Source organism: Orycteropus afer, unplaced genomic scaffold (assembly GCF_000298275.1).
Source record: "Orycteropus afer afer isolate SDZICR_OR568_19922 unplaced genomic scaffold, OryAfe1.0 scaffold00248, whole genome shotgun sequence".
Taxonomy (NCBI): Eukaryota; Metazoa; Chordata; class Mammalia; order Tubulidentata; family Orycteropodidae; genus Orycteropus; species Orycteropus afer.
Genome location: NW_006921835.1, coordinates 3,115,396 through 3,138,192, shown reverse-complemented (window position 1 = coordinate 3,138,192; position 22,797 = coordinate 3,115,396). Strand labels below are relative to the sequence as shown.

At 36.8% G+C, this 22,797-nt stretch overlaps 1 protein-coding gene across 1 annotated transcript in view; it reads right to left on the bottom strand.

Moving 5' to 3' along the window:
• Positions 1-22,797, bottom strand: part of LOC103204430 (serine/threonine-protein kinase TNNI3K) — a 661,050-nt gene that overhangs the window by 501,680 nt on the left and 136,573 nt on the right. The window contains exon 7 of the mRNA XM_042782150.1: positions 16,410-16,520. Coding sequence (XP_042638084.1) covers positions 16,410-16,520 — 111 coding nt within the window. The remainder of the gene's footprint in view (positions 1-16,409; positions 16,521-22,797) is intronic.

Sequence of the window (22,797 nt, the reverse complement as noted above, 5' to 3'; positions counted from 1 at the left end):
AGTCAAGAAATCAGACAACATATTGCACTGGGCAAATCTGGTGCAAAAGACCAGATTAAACATTCTGAAAAGCACTAACCCAAGACATGGTATTTTCAATTGCCTCTTATGCATGTGAAAGCTGGAAGATGAATAAGGATGACCGAAGAAGATTTGATGCTTTTGAGTTGTGGTGTTGGCAAAGAATACTGAAACTACCATGGACCACCAAAAGAACTAACAAATCTGTCCTGATTGAAGTGCAGCTGGAATGCTCCTTGGAAGTGAGAATGGCCAGACTTCATCTCACCTACTCTGGTCATGTTGTTAGAAGGGACCATTCTCTGGAGAAGAATATCATGCTTGGTAAAGTGAAGGGTCAACAAAAATGGGGAAGGCACTCAACAAGATGGATTGACACAGTGGCTGCAACAATGGGCTGAGGTATAGCAAGGATTGTGAGGTTGGCACAGGACCAGGCAGTTGTTCATTCTGTTGTACACAGGGTCGCCATGAATCAGACCTGACTCGACAGCACCTAACAACAAAAACCTACAGCAATTTAAGATTTGTTTCTCTGCCTACAAAATTTTGGGAGCTTCATGAAAGACAAAATAAAATAAACTCTAAAATGGATCACAGATTCATAAAATGAATTTAAACATAGTGAAGCTGGTACATAAGTAGATAGAGTAAGAAAGAGAGATGAGTTTCCAAACTCTTTCTACAAAGGCATTATAACATTAGTTCTAAAACTTGACAATGATAATATAAAAAGAAGTCATAGACCAATCTCACTTATGAATATCAGCAAAGCAAACTGAGCAGCAATCAAAAAGTAGGGTGTACCATGACCAATTGGTTCATTTCTAAGAATATGAAGATGATTTAACTGCAGAATAAAGATTGTTCTGAAAGTATCAGCAAATACAATTAAGCAAGAGAAGAACAAGAATTTAATTATATGAAAGGAAGCAAAATTATCACAATGCATAGGAGATGTAATTGTAAACCAGTAATATACAAAACAATCACCTAAACATCTATTAAAAACGATGAGAAATTGGCAAGAAACAAGAGGTTTTCTATGTGCAGATTATACCAAATTAGATAAAGCATAAGGCCATTCACATTAGCAACAAAAATATAAAATATTTAGGGATATATATTTTAAGAAATCCATGTGGAGACTATTTTGCTTAAGACTATTAAAAGAAACTTGAAAAAATGGAAAGAAAAACCTTGTTCTTAAATAGGAAAATTCAATATGATGGGGATATTAATATTTCCTAATTTTCTCTAAATTAATCTTAATTAAGATGTACCCAGGATTCTACCAAATTTTTTTCTTTATAACAGAACAAATAAAAATAATAGCAAAAATTTTAGTGTTTATTATGTGTTAGGTATCATCTAATTGCTTGACATATATTAACTCATTTAATACACACACAGATCAATAAATTTAGTATTCATTTAATTCACTTTTTAAAATGACACAGAGAAAACTGACACAGAGAGGATAAGTAACTTTCCTAAAAGTCCACAGCTAGTAAATTATAGATCGCCTTGGACTTAAATGCAGTCTTGCTTCAGAGTCCCTGCTCTTTATTACTATTCTCTGGTTTTTCTCCATGAACTAGAACATGCCAAGAAAAACAAAAATGGAAGAACAGCCAGAAAAGTTCTGAAAAAAAGGAATATTAAGAGAGAATGCTTGCACTTTTAGATATTAAAACATTACCTAAATTTATAGTAATTTAAATAGTTGTATTTAATATTGTTGTTATTATGTGCCATCAAGTCGGACCCGACTCATAGTGACCCCTCCTTGGGTTTCCCAGGCAGTATCACTACGGAAGTAGATTGCCCCATGTTCCTTCCTAGGAGTGGCTGGTGGGTTTGAACTGCCAGACTTCTGGTTAGCAGTCAAATGCCATAGGCACTATGCTACCAGAGCTCCAATATTAGCATAGGAATATTCAAAAGAACCAAAGAGAAGTCAGTGGAGGAAACATAGAGTGTTTAACACATAGTGTTTGAACAGCTGGATAGCTTTTTTGGGGGGAAAAAAAATAAAGCTGGATTCCTACCTCACACCTTATGCCTCATTGTTGGTCAGTGATCATCCTTTGACTGGCTGGGCTTTAGGGTATGATCTGATTACAAAAAGTTAACCTCAAGTTGTCATTTTCACCAAGGAGTCTTAAATTTAAACCTGCTTTAGAATCCAAAAGATTTAAACCTCTAGTAAACAGGATGATGGATCATCTTCAGCCAGGGCTTCACCCAGTGCCCATGTAAGAAGTGGCATGGCCATTCTAAACGACACTACTTGGCCACTTTCCTTTAATGAGAATGTTCTCAGTCTGACAATTTGGGCATACAATTGTGATTACATCCTTTGGTAACCTAATGTTTTAGTTGAAAGTTTTCTTCTAGCATCAATTGGTAACCAAACTAGAGGCACAGTTGAAAAGAACTCCAGTTACACCATGGGTTATACACATTTTGCTGTTTTTTCAAAATAAAGTCACACATAATCATGTGATTCTAATATAAACCAACCATAGTGAACATGGATGAACTTTGAAAACATTATGCAAATTGAAAGAAGCCAGCAACAACAAAAAACACATCTTGTATGACTTCATTATATGAAAATATCCAGAAGAGGGAATTAGTGCTTGTCTAGGTTTTGGTTTAGGTATGGAAAGGTGGAAGTGCAGTTGTTGTTGTTGTGGTTGTTGTTGTTATGTGCCGTCGAGTCAGACCCGAGTCATAGCAACCCCTCCTTGGGTTTCCGAGGCAATATCACTATGGAAGTAGATTGCCCCATCTTCCTTCTGAGGAGTGACTGATGGGTTTGAACCGCCAGCCTTCTGTTAGCAGTCAAGTGCCTTAGGCACTACACTACCAGAGGATGGAGCTTCTTTTTGGAGTGACAAAAGTGTTCTAAAACAAGACTGTGGTGACAGTTACACAATTCTGTGGATATACTAAAAAACATAGAATTGCACATTTAAAATGGGTTCAGTACATGGTATCTGAATTTTATCTCAAGGAGGCTGTTAAAATGTAATGCAGAAACATTAGAGATTAAGGAATAGAATCTAAATAAATGAAGTCCATAAAAAGAGTCACCAGAATGCCTTACTGTGCTTAGTTGTCTTTGAGATTCTGCAGACCTGAGTATATAGTATGCTTCCTCGATTGGCATTCTGTTTCATCCACCATTTTCAAGCTTAAATTCTGGTCAGAGGGGCTGAGAAGACTTTTGTTTGGATAAGATGAAGGGTGTTATGAAATCATGAGAGCGTGGACTGAAGTTAGACAGCATAGGTATGAACACTCTTTCTATAATTTATTATCTCTTTTGCCTTGGAAAAGTTATTTAACATCTTTGTACATCAGTTTTCTTACCTGAAAAATGAGGATAAAACTCTCAAGTAAGGGTGGAAAAAGTTGATATGATTGGCACAATTTTTGCACTTCAAAAGTATTAACTACTATTATGTGCCAGTATTTGTTATAATTCCAAATGACACAAGAGAGGTTAGTGCCCATTCATAATACTAGAGGCCTTTTTGGTACCTTTTTGTTATAAAAATCATCAGTCTATTATTTCTTTAAAATCATAGAAACTATATTTTATAATTTCAAGCATTCTCTTATTTGTGTCTTTAGGGAAACAACTAAAGCCATTATAAAAGAAATAATTTAGAGAGCGTCAGAGGCTTCTTGATAAGCAAAACTCTCCTCTGCAACATTTAGACGATTTAGTTAAGAATGAACTGGAACAACATCAATTGTATTTCCTTGAAATCAGAAATAAATTCCAAAATAACTGGGAAATATTTCTGAAGCAATGCTTGAATAAGTGTTTACAATCTGAAAATAGGATAAGGTAGGAAAGAATTAATTCAACTTTGACAGTAATACTCTCACCTGCACAAGGTATACATGGTACTATGCCTTTTTGAGAAAAACAAAATACTTCACAACTTCTATACATTATATATTGCACCATCTCAGGCATGCTTTTCTGTTTGCTCTTTGAACAGTTGTCCACAATTACAGATAATCAATTGGCTCCTGATAACTGCAGAAACTGTGGCACAAAATCCCAATGAGTAAGTTTTTAAAGAGTTGTCAACTAAGTACAAAAGTGTTTTACACATGGTGTGTATGTGCGTGTGTGTTACATGCCCACATATGTCACCATATATTCATGCACAAGTTTGGGAGAAAGAAAATGAGAAAAAACACAAGTAGGATAGAAAAGAGAGTTTAGAATATTTTTTTAAACTACATTTTCTGGCTTTGTTCTCTTAAAAAAATGTATAAGTAGTCTTCTAAATTGGCTTTATATTTTGCAAGGATTGCAAAAAAAGTATAAATATATAATCACATCTTTAACATAAAATATTTTAAACCATATAGAAATTTATCAGTCTACATGTCTATTGTTCCCCTTAGATAATTCTCAAATAGAAAAATCAGCTTTGGGTATTTTCCTCAGGGCCTACAGATTGTGCTGGTGATTAAGAATGTATTTAATAAATGGTGATTAAATTAACAAAATTTATGAATAAAAGATTCTAGACACTTTTTGAGAGACTTATTTATAGTGAAAATTAGCAGATTTAACTAAAAAACATATTTAAAAGATGATTCTAGGTTAAAAATGATTCACTGATACTAATTTTTCTCAATTCCAATCACCGAGAAGTTCTTTATCTCAACATCAGTGTCTTTTCAGTTTCAAAGAAGTTTGAGGGAAAGGGAAAGCAGTAAGTGCCAAATGCCATACTGAGCCTTCAACGAGATGGATTGACACAGTGGTTGTGACAATGGGCTCAAGTGTAGCAAGGATCATGGAGCTGGCATGGGATCAGGCCCTGTTTCATTCTGCTGTGCATGGGGTCGCTATGAGTCAGAAAAGACCCGATGGCACCTAACAACAACACAACATGCAGAGAGGAGTGTGCCCAAGACCATGTATAGCGTTGGCAATAATGTTTCTTACAAGTGTATTTGTATGTTCTCTAAGAATGTGCAGGTATATGGTAGAGCTGACAAGGGGCAAGTTTGTAGTCACTTCTTGGCCATAGCCAGCTACCCAGAGGGAGCAAATAGTTGGACCTGTGCACTTGGGACCATGGTCCCAAGGGACATCCAGCTCAGTTGGCATAACATACTACACAAAAGCATTGTTCCACATCCTACTTTGGCGAGTAGTGACTGGGATCTTAAAAGCTTGCAAGTAGCCATATAGATGCATCGATGGATGTCTCTTCATCCAGAGCCAAGAATAATGAAGAAAACCAAAGAAGCATGGAAAAAATTAGTCCAAGGGACTAGTACACTGTACAGTCCTCAGCCTATATGACTATGAGACAAGAACTAGATGGTGCCTGCCTAGCTACCACTGTCAACCATTAGGAGGGGGATCTCAGTAGGAGATCCTGGATAGAGTGGGAGAACAATGTGGAACAAAACCCAAAATCATTTAAAAAAAAAAAAAAAAAAAAGGACCAGGTTTGCTGGTCTGATGGAGCCATTGAGACTATGGCCCCTAGCTGCCCTTCAGGTCTGGAATTGAACCCACTTCTGTGGCTTCCAGCCAAACAAAAGACAGGCATATGGGCTGAACATTCACATTAGGTAGATACACTCCTTGGAGAGAACAATCATGGGAAAATTTAAAGGCCATGCACACACAGGGAGACAGTGCAGGGGGCAGGAGTGCATGGAGAGAAGGACACAGGGAAGAAGTGTGGGGAGGAAGTGGGAGGGGAGATGTTGCACTGTGGTAAATTGTAGTCAATGACATGAGACAAAGTGTATGTGACCTGTATATGGAAAGTGAATTTGCTCTGTAAACTTTTATCCAAATCACAATTAAAAAAAAAAAAAAAAAAAAGATCTATCCTGAAGTACAGTGCTGTCAGTGATAGGATAATATCCATATGCCTACAAGGAAGACCTGTTAATACTACTATTATTCAAATTTATGCACCAACCACCAAAGACAAAGATGAGGAAATTGATGATTTTTATCAATTCAGCAGTCTGAAATTGACCAAATATGCAATCAAGAAGTGTTGATTATCACTGGTGATTTGAATGCAGAAGTTGGAAATGAAGAATCACCAGTAGCTGGAAAATATGGCCTTGGAGATAGCAATTACACTGGAGATGGCATGACAGCAGTTTGCAAGAACAATGACTTATTCATTGCAAATACCTTTCAACCATTTCAGAAGGTAGAAAATGATTAACCACTGTTGGTTTTGAAGGAAGAAGTCCAGGCTGCTCTGAAGGAACTAGCAAATAGAAGGCTCCAGTAATTGGCAGAATACCAGTTGAGATGTTCCAACAACACTGGCAGTGTTCACTTGTCTATGCCAAGAAATTTGGAAGACAGGTAGCTGACCAACCAACTGGAAGAGATCAATATTTGTGCCCATTCCAAAGAAAGGTGATTGAGCAGAATGTGGAAATCAAATCAATGATACTCCACACAGTAAACTTTCCCTGAAAATAATTTTAAAATGGTTGCAGCAATGCAATACATCAATAGGATACTGCCAGAAATTCAAGCCAGATTCAGAAGAGGACATGGAATAAGGTATGTGATTGTTTATGTCAGATGAATCTTGGCTGAAAGCAGAGAATACCAGAAAGATGTCTACCTGTGTTTATTGATTATGCAAATGCACCTAACTAATCATAACAAATTATGGATAACTTTGCAAAGAATGGGAATTCCAGAACACTTAATTGTGCTCATTTACATAGCCCAAGAGGTGGTTGTCTGAACAAAACAAGGGGGTATTGCATGGCTTAAAATCAGGAAAAATGTACATCAAGTTTGTATCCTTTTGCCATACTTATTCAATCTCTATGCTGAGCAAATAATTTGAGAAACTGGAGTATATGAAGAAGAATGTGGCAGCATGATTGGATGAATATTCATTAACAACCTGGGGATATTCAGATGACACAACCTTGCTTGAAGTAAGGTTGCTTCAAGGACTTGAAGCACTTACTGATGAAGATCAAAGGCTACAATCTTCAATATGGCTTATACCTCAACATAAAGAAAAGGAAAATTCTCAAAACTGGACCAGTAAGCAACATCATGATAAATGGAGAAAAGATTGAAGTTACCATGGATTTCATTTTACTTGGATCCACAATCAACATGGAAGCTGCCGTCAAGTAATCTATGCACATATTGCATTGGGCATATTCACTGCAAAACATTTCTATATAGTGTTAAAGAGTGTGGGGATTGCACTAAATGTCACAAAACAGAAAGTATATGGATTATTGAATGGAAAACCAATCTGCTCTGTAGACTTTCACCTAAATCACAATAAAAATAAGTTAATTAAATAAAAAAGAACTCCATAAAGTGTTAAAGAGCAAGAATGCCACTTTGAAGAACTAAAAACCAACTCATAGTGACCCCTCCTTGGGTTTTCGAGGTGGTATCTCTATGGAAGTGTTGTTGTTGTTGTGTTGTTATGTGCTGTTGAGTCAGACCAGACTCACAGTGACCCCTCCTATCTGCCTTCCAAGGAGTGGCTGGGGGGTTTGAACTGCTAGCCTTCTGGTTAGCAGTCAAATGTCTTAGGCACTACACCACCAGAGCTCCCTTGAAGAACCAAGTCATGGTATTTTTAATTGTCTCATATGCATGTGAAACCTGGACATTGAATAAGGAAGATTGAAGAAGAATTGATGTATGTGAATTATGGTGTTGGCAAAGAATATTGAATATAGCATGTACTGCAAGAAGAACAAACAAATCTGTCTTGGAAGAAGTACAGCCAAATTCTCCTTCTAAGTGAAGATGGTGACACTTTGCCTATCATACTTTTGTCTTGCTGTCAGGAGAGACTAGTCCCTAGAGAATGATATCATGCTTAGAAAAGTTGACGCTAATCAAGAAGGAGGAACAGCTACAATGAAATGGATTGACACTGTGGCTGCAACAATGGTGTCTAGCATACCAATGATCATGAGAATGGCTCATGAGTGGGCAGTGTCTCATTCTGTTGTACAGAGGATTGCCAGAGTCAGAACTGACTCGATGGGACCTAAGAACAACAAAAACAATACTGTTAGGTCATTTGAAAGGTAGGTATTGTTGCTGATAAAACACATTAGGCAAATTGTTGTTAGCTGTTGTTAGCCACTGAATTAGCACAGACTCATAGTGACTTTATGTTTAGGAAGTCCTGCAGTTTTGGTGTGTTTGAGTGCCTTTGTTTGTTTGTTTGCTTGCTTGGGTGAAAGTTTACGGAGCAAATTAGTTTTCTATTCAACAACTTACATGTTTTGTGACATTGGTGGCAGTCCCCACAAAGTGACAGCACCCTTTGTTTTGCCTATTAAGTCAATCCTTCTAATTTAGGATCTCCCTTGTCTTGGCCTTCTACTTTACCAAACATGACATCCCCTTCTAGTGATTAGTCTTTTCTTACAATGTATCCAAACAAAACAAGTCAAAATCTCATCATTCTTCTAAAGAACACTCTTGTATTTCTTCTAAGACTGATTTGTTCTTTTGACAGTCCACAGTAAATTCAATGTTTTCCACTTGTTGTTGTTGTTGTTGTTAAGTGCCCTCGAGTCATTTCCGACTCATAGCGACCCCATGCACAGCAGAATGAAACACTGCCCAATCCCGCGCCAGCCCCACAATCCCTGTTATACTTGAGCCCATCATCGCAGCCACCGTATCAATCCATCTCCTTGAAGGCCTCCCCGTCTTTCGTCGACCCTCCACCCTACCAAGCATGACATCCTTCTCCAGGGAATGGTCCCTTCTTACAACATGACCAAAATAGGTGAGACGAAGTCTGGCCATTCTTGCTTCCAAGGAGCATTCTGGCTGCACTTCCTCCAGGACAGATCTGTTAGTTCTTTTAGCAGTCCATGGTACTTTCAGCATTCTTCGCCAGCACCAGAACTCAAAAGCATCAACTCTTCTTCGGTCTTCCTTATTCGTTGTTCCGCTGTCACATGCATACGAGGCGATTGGAAATATCATGGCTTGTGTCAGGCGCACCTTAGTCCTCAAGGAGATATCCTTGCTCCTCAGCACTTGAAACAGTTATACAATCTATATGCTGAGCAAATAATCTGAGAAGCTGGACTATAGGAAGAAAAACGTGGTATCAGGATTGGAGGAAGAATCATTAACAACCTGAGATATGCAGATGATACAACTTTGCTTGCTGAAAGTGAGGATGACTTAAGGCACCTACTGATGAAGGTTGAAGAATACAGTCTGCAGTATGGATTACGTCTCAATATAAAGAAAACAAAAATCCTCACAACTGGACCAATGAGCAGCATCACAATAAATGGAGAGAAGATTAAGGTTGTCAAGGAATTCACATTGCTTGGTTCTACAATCGATGCCAACGGAAACAGCAGTCAGGACATTAGACGACGTGTTTTCCACTAGCACTACAGTTTAGATGCACCAATTCTTTTTCTGCCTTGTTTTCATTGTCCAGTTTTCAAATACATATGAAGGGCTTGAAAAAACATCATGACTTAGGTCAGGCACACCATAGTCATAAAAGTGACATTTTTGCTTTTCAAAACTTTAAATAGGTATTTTGTAGTAGATTTTCCTAATGAAATACATCATATTATTTCTTGGCTGCTGTTTCTATGGATGCTTATTGTTGATCTGAACAAGAATGAAATTGTTGACAACCTCAATTTTTTCTCCAGTAGCCAATTTATACATATATTAAATGTCACAAATAAGATCATAACTTGTAACAGTTTGCCTTCAAGATCTTTCCTCTACATCATTCTGATTATTGGACTTTGATATAATCTCCAGGGAAGGTAAGCCAATTTTTTTGAACTTTGTGTCTTCAAGATCTGTTAATTTCTGATCCATATATAGTACATCCCATATGAAGTGGGTTGTTGCTGTTGCTGTTTAAAATAACAATATGTAGTGTTGTTTTAACTGTATATTTAGCAATGCCTGAGCTTTAGATAGTGAAATATCCAGTTTATATTTTGTTTTCTGAATATTTTGTGTTTTTCCCTTATGTTTGTAAGCCCTATTTCAACAATAAATGTAAGAGGAGTCAAAAGGAAGGACTTTGCTCTTTTATTTACAAGATTATAGATTTGAAGTTAGATGGATTTAAATAGTTTTATCCAGCCCATTTTTTTATTGCCTGAATGTCCCTGGGACAGTCACCTAAATTATTTCATCCTCAATTTGCTCACTGATAAACTGACCCTAATATTGGCTATCACACAGGGTTCTTAGGAGAATCAAATGAAAAATGTATGTTAATGATAAAGCACTACCAAATGTTACCTAATATTTTTCATTTCTGATATCTGAGAGAGCATATGACTTGGTTCCTCCTGGACTCAATAAGGAGTAGAGGGTTTAATGCATGTTTATTGACTGTTGACATCATCTTAGGCGTTTTATAAAGCAGCATATGCATATGTATTGAAAGATGGATAAATCAGTGAGAGAGAAGGATTAAGAGACAAGACAGCCAATATTTCCCTGCTTTTCAAAACACAGTAAATCTAAATCTGTTTCTCAAATTGCAGTCAGCCTGTCTAAGAATCTTCAGCACATGTACTCTTGTATTATTGAAGGAGACAGCTGCGTAGTCAATGTAAATTTTATTGTAAAATTGTTTAATAGAATTCACAATTATAGGAGGACAAACACACTTGAGACACTAATGGAGGGTCTGAATTTGATATGTGGAGACAAAGAGGCCTGTCAGACTTAGCATCAGTTATTGTTTCACAGAGAAAGGTAGGCAATAAAAGAAAGTGACTTCTAATGAGAGACAACTTCCACCGATCCACTGCAACCATCCTTGCTAACCAAGTTAGTAAAAAGTAGGAGTAGAATAAGCACCTGCAATTTTGATGCAATAAGCAAATAACAGATGTATATCTTATCCTATGGTACTCATTTTCTCTGGACCATTTAATAGTAAGGATTCTTTACCTCTTGAAACTCTCTACACCCTTACCATAGTGATGTTCTGATATCCTATTTCTCTTCCCACTCTAAGCAATCCTTCTTTGTTTCCTTCAATGGCTAATCAGTAATTTCTCAAATCTTTGTGAATATACTCTTAGGTTCAGCCCTTGGCCATCTAGTAAAAAAAAAAAAAAATGAAAAAAAAAAAAAAAAAACACTCCCATGGAGTTCATTCCAACTCATACAGACCCTCATTGGGTTTGCAAGGCAGTAAATCTTTACAGAAATAGATTGCTTCATCTTCCTTCTGCAGAGCAGCTGGTGAGTTTCAACTGTGAATCTTCTGGTTAGCATTCAAATGCCTTAGGCACTGTGCCACCAAGCTCCTTAGGCCATCTATGAGGTCTAATTTATAACTTTTAGCTATTGCTATATTCAAATATCATCTCTATATATGTCTTTTGCAAAAACTTGTATTAGACTAAAATTTCTATGTTGAATGCCAGCTTTATATTTCCAAATGATTAATGAATATTTTCACTGGAAAATTTGAATGTTATCAGAACATCAGAACATCTAAAGCTAACTGAATATATTCATGGACTTCCAGAAAAATGAACAAATTTGTCTTTGAGGAAGTACTGCCAGAATGCTCCCTAGAAGTGAGAATGTGTTATCAGGAGGGGCCAATCACTGGGGAAAGACATAATGTGTGGTAAAGTAGAGGGTCAGCAAAAAAGAGAGAAACCTTTAAATGAAATGGATTCACAGAGTGGCTGTAACAATGAGCTCAAGCACAGTCACGATTGTGAGCATGGGTGCAGGACCAGAAAGCATTTTGAGACAACTCACTGGCACTGACAACAACAACAACAACAATAAAAGCTAATTTATTTTTCTTCCAATGTGAGTACTTTACCCAATTCTGTCATTTTAAACATCCTTATATTATTACCCTGGAATTTATATTAAACAATGTTGTTAAGGAAATGTTCTTTAATATACTAGTTTATCAAATATTAAATCAGTTCCTAGTCAAAAAATCTCAATGGTTTTTTATGTTCTATAGAAAATCTTATTGTCTGTAAATATCTTTAAAGAGTGAAAAATACTATGTGCTATTATATTTAGGAGCTCTGGTGTTATAGTGCCTAAGGCATTTGACTGTTAACTAGACAGCTGGCAGTTCAAACCCACCAGCCACTCCTTGGAAAGAAGATTGGGTGATCTACTTCCATAGAGATACTGCCTCAGAAACCCAAAGAATTGACTCAATTGGCAGTGAGTATTATTACATTTATCTATCACAATATCTAGCTTTCTGTTTTGCACATGATAAATTATAGAAATAGAAATTGTTTATGGAACTGAATTAAACTCCTCAGATTCTACTTTCAAACTTTCCTGAGATGTCCATTCCTAACATCCCGAATTTACCTGTAGAAAATCCTCTTCATAAATCCATTTTTCCCGTTATCAACCTATTCACTCTTCCCTGAATGTGCTAACCTCATTCTTGCCTTCCTTTTTGTACCTACAATGATGGGCTGAGGTGTAGCAAGGATTGTGAGGCTGGCACAGGACCAGACAGTGTTTTAGTCTGTTGTGCATAGGGTCTCCATGGATCGGACCCAACTCGACAGCACCTAACAACAACAACAACAATTTTGTGTTATTTTTGCATTCCTTTCTATGTAATTATCATATCCCTAATTATTCCTAACTATCAAGCCCATTCCCTTGTCTCTCTTTTGACTCTCTTGCTTTGCTATTTAGCTTTTGAATTGCTTATATATTTTTCTTGTATAATCATTTTGTGTCCCCTACTGCATCATAAAGTTTTTAGGAGGTAGAACTATCTTTTTCGCTTGTATCATTCCCATCTTTAGCACTATGCAGTGGACAAAGTGGAGGCTCAAAGTATTCATAAAATGTGGGGGAAAATATATTGAAAAGGAGTATTTCTTACAATTAATAGCTTTGAAACAGAAAATTAATAGCTTTGAAAGGAAAAAATGTGATGCACTGAGAATGTGATGCTTTTAGATAAGTTTTTGTAATACCATTTTCCTTTATTATTTGATCAGTAACTTAATTAGTCCATTATGGAAGAAGAGAATAAAGGCTAATGTATCTACACCTGTTTTATGCAGCATTAGTGACTGACTATAAAAGTCATTAAATGTTATACATCAGCTAATGAGGGAAATGGGAGAACCCATAGAGAATTGTGAGACAAGAGTAGAGACCTATTTGGAATTATGTTGGTAAAGGTTGCCCTAAGGCTGGTAGAACTGATATTATATTTCCTTCCATACTATGATTTGCAATATAAGAAAATAGAGCTATTTGAATAGAAGATGAAGAGAGCAAGCTCTTCATAACCTTGTTTTTGACCCTGTTGTAATTCTATCACTGACAATGTAATCAGCTTAATACTGGCCAAAAAGGATTCAGTTCTATAAAACATATTCTGTCATTTTCCTGGCACTAATAGGTAGAGTGTGTTTCACTGGGGCTTTGTGCCTGCCTCTTCAGTTCTTCCACCTAGCCTTCTTAATGTTTGGTGCTTTATCACTGGCCTCATAACATTTCTTTTTTGGAAGACATTTATATTTAAGTAAGTCTAATGGGATTTCCTCTTCATCATAAAATTCATTTATATTTACATCAAATCTATCCCAGAAGAAGTACAGTCAGAATGGCCTTAAGAAGGAAGAATGACCAAACCTACTTTGATCATGTTGTCAGAAGTGACCAGTCCCTGGAAAAGGATATCATGCTCACCAAAGTGGATGGTCAGAGAAAAAAAGTAGACTCTTAACGAGATGGATTGATACAGCCCATGGCTGCAATGATGGGGGGCAGTGTTTTGCTCTGTTGTACATAGGGTTACTATAAGTTGGAATCAACTTGACGGCACCTGACAACAGGAAGAAGAAGAAGATATATAGTTAGGGATGAGAATGCCAAAATGAAGGAAGAAACTGTTTTGCTCTCAATGAAGTATTTTGTACTTATTGAAAGTAATAGTCAAAGTGGCACTGTTTGGAGAGATCACATCCACTTTATAGGTTTTATATACAAGTTTATATACAATTATATTTGTGTATATTTGGTAATTTTTGGTGTGTGCTTATGTGTATTTCTGTGTACAGTTTAATTTGTAGCATGAACAAATGGGAGAAATAAATAATTATTTTATAATGAGGAAGTAAAGCTTCTCATATCTTACACTGTTGGCATGTATGGTTTTACCACAGTCAAAAGAGTGTGAAAATCATGGGATTTTGAGTAAAATGATTAGGACCTTAGTCTGGCTTTTTTCTCGTTAGCTTTGTAATTTGGGAAGACAATTAAAAAAAAAAAAAAGAGAGAGAGAGCCTTGACCTTATATCATCAAATGGCAGTAGTATTAGAAACCATTGCATTAAGATTTCTGAAGTTAACCAAATATTGCAAATGGAAATGCTTTGAATAGCTGTTGCAGTTTTTGTTAGGTGCCATCAAGTCAGCTCCAACTCATAGTGATCCTATGAACAACAGAACAAAACACTGCCCAGTAGTGTGCTAGCCACACAATCCTTGCTATACTTGAGTTTGTCATTGTAGCCACTGTGACAATTCATCTCATTGAGGGTCTTCCCCTTTTTTGCAGACCCTCCACTTTACCAAGCATGATATCCTTCTCCAGGGAATGGTCCCTTCTGACAACATGACCAAAGCAGGTGAGATGAAGTCTTCTCACTTCCAAGAAGCATTCCAGCTGCACTTCTTCCAGGACAGATTTGCTTGTCCTTCTGGCATTCCATGGTACTTTCAGTATTCTTTGCCAACCCCACAACTCAAAAATATCAACTCTTCCTCAGTCTTCCTTATTAATTTTTTTTCATATTTATTCTCATTCATTCTTTACGTACTATGAGATTTAAAATCAATATTTTGATGATTAAACATAAGACAAGATTCAGAGTCCTTCCTATGGCCTTTGATGTTCTTCGTGATCTGGATTGTAGTGATCCATTTGGCCTCATCTCCACCTCTCTACCTCTAGCTCCTCCACTCTAATCACATTGGCTCACTCACATCCCTCAAACATACCCAGCTCCTTTTTGCCTCAGTATCTTTTTGTGTGCTATTCTTTGAGTCTTGAAATGGTTTTCTTCCCTCTTACATGGATGCCATTCTCATTTTGTTTGGATATCTGCTCCAACATCACCTCCTTTCAAAGGCTTTCACTATGCAGGCCTCTTAAAATTGTATCTGCTTCTTCACTATGTTTTCATTTTACCTTATTTTATTATTTTTCTAATACTCATTATTAATAGACATTATATTCCTTTTTTTATTATTATTGCTTGAATCATTCTCTACATCTAAACTTCATGAGAACAGAAGTTTTGCTTGTCTTTCTTATTATTGTCCCCCAAGCATCTAGAACAATATTTATCATATCATAAACCAAAAAGCCTAACTGGTTGTCATAGAGTTGATTCTCACTATGGCAACCTTATATGTGTCACAATGGATGATTTTTTGGAAGTAGAATGTCAAGCCTTTCTTCCAATGTGCCACTGGGTAGGCTTGACCCACTAACTTTTTGGTTAGCAGCCAAGCATTTAACCACTTTCACCACTCAGGGACTCTGGCATGAATGAACAAATGAATAAACTTTCATTGAACCCTTAATCTATATGAAGCTGTTTGCAGAGTGCTTTATATTGTTTCTCTAATTTAATCATTGGAAGCAAGACAGTGCAGAGGTGGAATATTTGCTTTCCGTGCAAGAGATCTGGGTTTGATTCCTGGTCAATGCACTTCATGCACAGCCACTACCTGTCAGTAGAGCTTGCATAATGTTATGATGCAGAACAGGTTTCAGCAGGGTCTATAGTAAGACAGCCTAGGAAAAATGACCTAAAAAAATCAGCATAGGAAAACTCTATGGATCACAAAGGTCCATTTTGCATGGGATTGCCATGACGTTGACTTAATGACAGCTGAATACAACAATTTAATCATTACAATAGATGTATTACTATGCTTATTTTATAATTGAATGACACAGACATTATGAGATTTAAAGCTTGACCATGAGTAATGTTATAAGTGGTTAAATCTGAACTGCATGACTCTTCAATCTATGATTTTATTACTATGCTAAAAAGCCTCTGTACATGCATATCCAGTTGTTGTTGTATTAATCAATGTTTGATTACACTGTTACAAAATGGACTGAGTTAATTATCAAAAGTATATTTATACAGCTAAATCTGATAGTGCAAAGAGATGTGTGTGTTCAGTGGGTAATCAATAAGCCAGCTCCTAGAATCTCAAAATTTACCACATGAAAATAGTTAAGAACAAGAATCCAAGTAAGCAGGTAACCTTTGTTTTCAAAGGTGACAAAGGTGAGACTTACCTCTAGGTGACCAGTTATCGTAGCAATATGCAGGGCAGTGAGGCCACCATACCCAACCTGCTGAATATCAGCTCCACTGTGAAGCAGGGAAGTGATCAATTCTGCACTGTCCTGTAAAGAAACATGTATTTAGTGTCACTTTCCTACTAATGGCAGGTTTGAACTGTGAATCAGGATGCATTGATTCCTTGACTGTCAGCTAGTTTAGGTGCTCAATGAAAACCTAAGTGTGATTTCTGGCATTAGAGCATGTCAGATAGTAGAGAGCAGCTTTCAGATGGCTCGGTGTAGGACCAAATGACAGTACTGTTCAGTTCCAATGAATCCTCTACCACTTGGCCATGAAAAGCTGAAAGGACATTCACCTATGGTGAACTCTGAAAACTCAACTCAATCTTATATGTAGGCCACTCCAGTAAATATACTTTCTTTGTCACTAAAATTAACCCCCAAGTAGATAAGAAGTGTGGGAAGAGCAGTTTGAACATCTTTTTTTGTTTTTTCTCTTAGAATTGAAGATGAAAGGTGCTGTCTAAGAGTAGACAGTATGAACCAAGTATTGAATGAACTATAGCTCAGTAGACTATTTAATGATCGATCAGTTCATGATGTCATGGGCTCTCTATATAAATAATCAGTAGAGTCTTTCTTAACTTGACTCATTTTAACAGTGAAACTGAACCAGTATTTTAGCCTTCAAGTTAGCATAGTTTATGCAGTGATCAAAGTAATCTTTACTTTCTTTATACTACTATTTGTATTTGATATCTATCTTTAGCAAGATTTGGAAATTATTAATATTAATAGCAATTACTGTTTAATAAATCTTTATTATGTAATTAATCTTTCATCTCCATCACTTTTTAAAATAACAACACATGATAGGACTTTAATAAATCATTCTTAAATTAAAAAACAAATAGAAAATGAAAAAAGTAATTCTCATAACAACCCTGAAACACAATTACTATTATTAACCTCGTTATATAAATAAAAGCACTTAAATGAATGATGTGCAAATCACATACTCACAAATTCAAGATATGAAAGGAAATTCAAAGATTTTCATTGTTAAACCTCTCTCAAAATAAGATATTATACCACAACTTCTCTAAAACTTGGCATATCATCTTATTCTCAAAAAAGCATGGACTTGAGTAGCTTGGAACACAAGTCTTCATGGGATGAAAAACAAAAATCTACTGTCATCAAATTGATTCCTATTCACAGTAACCCTACATGGCAGAGTAGAACTTCTCCCATAGATTTTCCAAGGCTGTAAATCTTTACGGAAGCAGGCTACCTCAACTTTCTCTTGTGGAACAGCTGGTGGGTTCAAGTTGCCAAACTTTTTGGTTAGCAGATGAATGCCATAACCACTGCATCACCAGAATGCTCTCTTCATGGGATAGGCCATATCATTCATGAATTACAGATATAGAATTTCAAGAACACTTGACTAAGAAAATTTTCCCATTATAAAGCAAAGTCTGCTTTCTCAATGGCATCACATATAAGTGAAGGTCTAGAAGAAATTAATTCAATAGGGTAGTTATAGAACTTTGAAGTGGTGAGGAAGCCAAGAGAGTTGCAAGATAGAATGGACTGTTTTAAAGTCAGGGAGGAAATTGTAAACCACAGAATTGTTGTTGTTGTTGTTGTTAAGTGCCGTCGAGTTGTTTCTGACTCATAGCGACCCCATGCACAGCAGAACGAAACACTGCCCAATCCCATGCCAGCCCCACAATCCCTGCTATACTTGAGCCCATCGTCGCAGCCACCATGTCAATCCATCTCGTTGAAGGCCTCCCCCTCTTTGGTTGACCCTCCACCCTACCAAGCATGACATCCTTCTCCAGGGAATGGTCCCTTCTTACAACATGACCAAAATAGGTGAGATGAAGTCTGGCCATTCTTGCTTCCAAGGAGCATTCTGGCTGCACTTCCTCCAGGACAGATCTGTTATCACAGAGTAACCTCAAAGAAAGATGATAAACCTTCACATCACAATAAAAAAGAGGACTAGCAGAAATATTTAGCAACTACTAAAACAATAGCAACAAAGGAAATGATAACATGACTCAGAAACATAATGAGCTTAGCACAGAAAATTATATGGAACAAAGAAACCAGGAACACCATGAAAAAAACACATAACAAAATGATACCAACCAATTCATACTTGTCAATAATTACACTGAATTTCAAAGGATTAAATGTTCCACTCAAGAAAGAGAGAGTTGCAGACTGGATAACAAAGCATAACCCATCAATATGCTGTCTACAAAAGACACACCTTTGAAACAAATACAAAAATAGACTAAAAATCCAAGGTTGTAAAAAGATATATCAAGCAAATGGCAACCAAAAAAGAGCAGGAGTGGTGATATTAATTTCTGATCAAATTGACTTTAAGACAAAAACCACCATATGAGACAAGGAAGGACATTATATAATGATTAAGGGATCAGTCAAACAAGATATAACCATAATAAATATCTATAGACCTGATGAGAGAGCTCCAAAATACATAAAACAGACTGTAACAGGATTGAAAAGGCAAATAGATCACTCCCCAGTCACAGTAGGAGACTTTAATATACCATTGTCAATGAAAGATAGAAAGACTAGAAAGAAATTCAAAAAAGATGAGTAGAGCTAAAAAATACAATTCACTAACTTGATCTTATAGACATCTACAGAACACTTCACCCAACAACAGCACAATATACATTCTTTTCCAGTGCATACGGAACATTCTCCATGATAGACCATATGTTAGGCTATAAAGCAAGCCTTAATAAATTTAATAACATTGAAATGCTGCAAGCATCTTCTCAGATCACAATGCTATAAGATTAGAAATCAACAATAGGAAGATCAATGGAAAAAGAGCAAACACACGGAAACTGAACAACACCCTCATTAAGAATGACTAGGTAACAGAAGAAATAAAAAATGAAATGAAAAACATTCCTTGAATCAAATGAGAATGAAAACACAACATATCAAAAGCTTTAGAACACAGCAAAAGCAGTGATCAGAGGCCAGCACTCAATGCACAAATCAAAAAAGGGAGAAAGAGCCAAAATCAACACTTTAAAACAAAATCTCCAACAATTACAAAAAGAACAGCAAGAAAAGCCTACACTCGCCAGAAGAAAGGAAATAATAAAGATTCAAGCAGAAATCAATGAAACAGAAAACAGAAGGACAATAAAAAAAATCAACAAGACTAGAAGTTGATTTTTGAAAAGATTAATAAAATTGACAAACCATTGGTGAATTTAACAAAGGAAAAGAGGGAGAGAATACAAATAACACAAAAAGGAAATGAATTGGGCGACACCACAATGGAACCAACTGAAATAAAAAGGATACAATCAGAATACTATGAAGAATTGCACTCCAACAGATTTGAAAATCTGGAAGAAATGGATAGATTCTAGAAACACATTACTTACCTAAACTAACACAGACTGAGGTGGAAAAGTTGAACAGATCCATAACAAAAGAAGAAATTGAACAGGTCATAAAAAAATTGCAAATGTATTTTTTATTTTTCACCTGAATTTTAAAGGAAGATAATTTGAAACCAAATAAACAAATGAAATGTATGTACTTCCAAAGATTTCTCCAAAAGAGTGAAGAAAGAATCTATAGATTGGGAAGAAATATTCAGCAATGAAATATCTGACAAGGAACTTACCTCTAAAATTTATGGAAAACACCAACACCTCAACAACAAAAAGATAAATAATCCAATTAAAAAATGGGCAGAAGACATGAATAGACACTTCACCAAAGAGGATATTCAGGCGGCCAACAAACATATGAAGAAATGCTCACGATCATTAGCCATTAGAAAGATGCAAATCAAAACAACAAGGAGATACCATCTTGCCCCAGGACTAGTAGCAAAGTTCAACAAGACAGAAAATATCACATGCTAGAAAGGATGTGGAGAGATCGAGACTCTCATACATTGCTAGTGGGACTGTCAAATGATACAACCACTGTGGAAAGCAGTATGCCAATTCCTTAAAATGTTGGAATTTGAAATACCATTTGATCCAGCAATTCCATTATTAGGTTATATCCTAAAGAAGTGAGAACCATGACAAGAACAGATGTATGCACAGCATGTTCATCACAGCACTGTTTACAATAGCCAAAAGATGGAAATAACCTAGGCACCCATCAACAGAAATATGAATAACCAAACTATGGTACATAAACATAATGGAATCCTATGCAACCCTAAAGAATAATGTGGAATCTGGAAAACATTGCATAATGTGGATGAACTTGGAGGACACTGTGCTGAGTGAAATAAGTCAATCATAGAAGGACAGATATTGTATAGTCCATTACTGTAAAAAGTCAAAGAAAGGTTTATATATGGAAGGAAATTTTCTTTGTTGGTTATCAGGGGTGAGAGGGGAAAGCAGGGAACACTGTTAGATAGGTAGAGACAAGTACTGATTTGGGTGAAGAGAATGGCAATGTACTGAATATAAGTGATCAACATGGTGACATTGAGGAAGAGGAAGACATAGAGAGGTTCATGGGAGGTACAGACAACAAAGATGAACGCTTTGACACATACAGTACTGCATTGTTAGTGAAGGCAAACACTGTCATACAGACAGATAGATGGGTGGACAGGCTGAACTATTGGGTATGCCTAGACAATGGGGAGTGTGTCCAAGACCATGTATAGGGTTGGCAGACTATGTTTCTATAAATGGATTTGTATGTTCTGTAAGAATTCCCAGATATATAGTAGAGCTGACAAGGGGCAAGGTTGTGATCACTTCTTAGCCACAGCCAGCTACCCAGAGGGGGCAAGCAGTTCAATCTGTGGGTTCAGGACCATAGCCCCAGGGGACATCAAGCTCAATATGCATAACATATTACACAAAAACATTGTTCCACTCCTACTTTGGCAAGTAGCGACTGGGATCTTAAAAGCTTACAAGCGATCATATAGATGCAACAATGGGTCTGTCCTCATCCAGAGCAAAGAATGAAGGAAACCAAAGACACATGGAAACAATTAGTCCAAGGGACTGGTACACCATGTGAAGCTCAGCTTATATGACTATGAGACCAGAAGAACTAGATGGTGTCTGGCTACCACTGTCAACCACTTGGAGGGGGATCTATGTAGGAGATCCTGGATAGAGTGGGAGAACAATGTGGAACAGACCTCAAAATCATTTAAAGAAAGGAAAAAAACACACCAGGTTTTCTGGTCTGATAGAGCTTGATGGAACCACTGAGACTATGGCCCCTAGCTACCCTTCGGGTCTAGATTTGAACCTACTCCTGTGGCTTCCAACCAAACAAAAGACAGGCATATGAACTGAACATTTATATTAAGTAGATACACTCCTTGGAGAGATCAATCATGGGAGAATAGAAGGACTGTGTATGCACAGGGAGAAAACTCGGGGGGCATGCATGCATGGGAGGGAAAGACACAGGGAAGGGGTAACTATTGGGAGGAAGTGGAAGAGGAGCTGTTGCATTGTGGGAAATTGCAATCATTGTCGTGATACAAAGTGTGTGCGAGCTGCTGTATGGAAAGTGAATTTAGTCTGTAAATTTTCACCCAAATCACAATAAAAGTTAAAAAAAAAAAAGATTGCACTTCCTCTTTTACGCTTCCGTTGACACTTGTTGCTTAGCCCATAATCTCACACTTTCTCTACACAATCTAAGCTCCCATTATATCTTTGTCTTTGTTTTTTAAACTTCTGGAAAAGCTTATTGACACTCAATGCTGACTGCTTCTATATCATTTCTTTAGCTAAGTACACCTGATGCATATTTCCAACTATGCTCACAATACTCCTTATATGTTGAATTTGGCTTTTCTCACAGTAGCATTATCATTAAGGCAGTTTTCTTCCCCCCTTTGTTTCATATTATTAAGAGAAACCACCATGCCTCCTTCAGCTGTCTGAGATGTAAGGAACCCATGAGTGTCCTAAAATCACCTTGTCAGTTTCAGAAGGTAAACTCCTTTGACCAAATCCAATGTCTTTCCTTATAATCATCCTATTCCTCTCTAGAGTTTGATCATCTCTTTCTTCTTGAAAACTTCATATCTTTTGCTACACTAACACCATATATTCCTGGTTTCCTTCTCTTTGCCTCTTCCTTTCTGTATATCTTCTAAAATTGTGTGATTTGGGTGTTTAACTCTATGGTGGTTAAGTTTGTGTGTCAACTTGGCTGGGTCTGGTTGAGTGGCTGGGCAACTGGAAGTAGTATTCCTCAAGATGAGACTGGTAATCAACTCCATGGTTGAATCTACTGTGAGCAGCTGAGTAGCTGCCTTATGGATGTGGTCTGCTTCCTGTATATAAGGAGAAGCCTT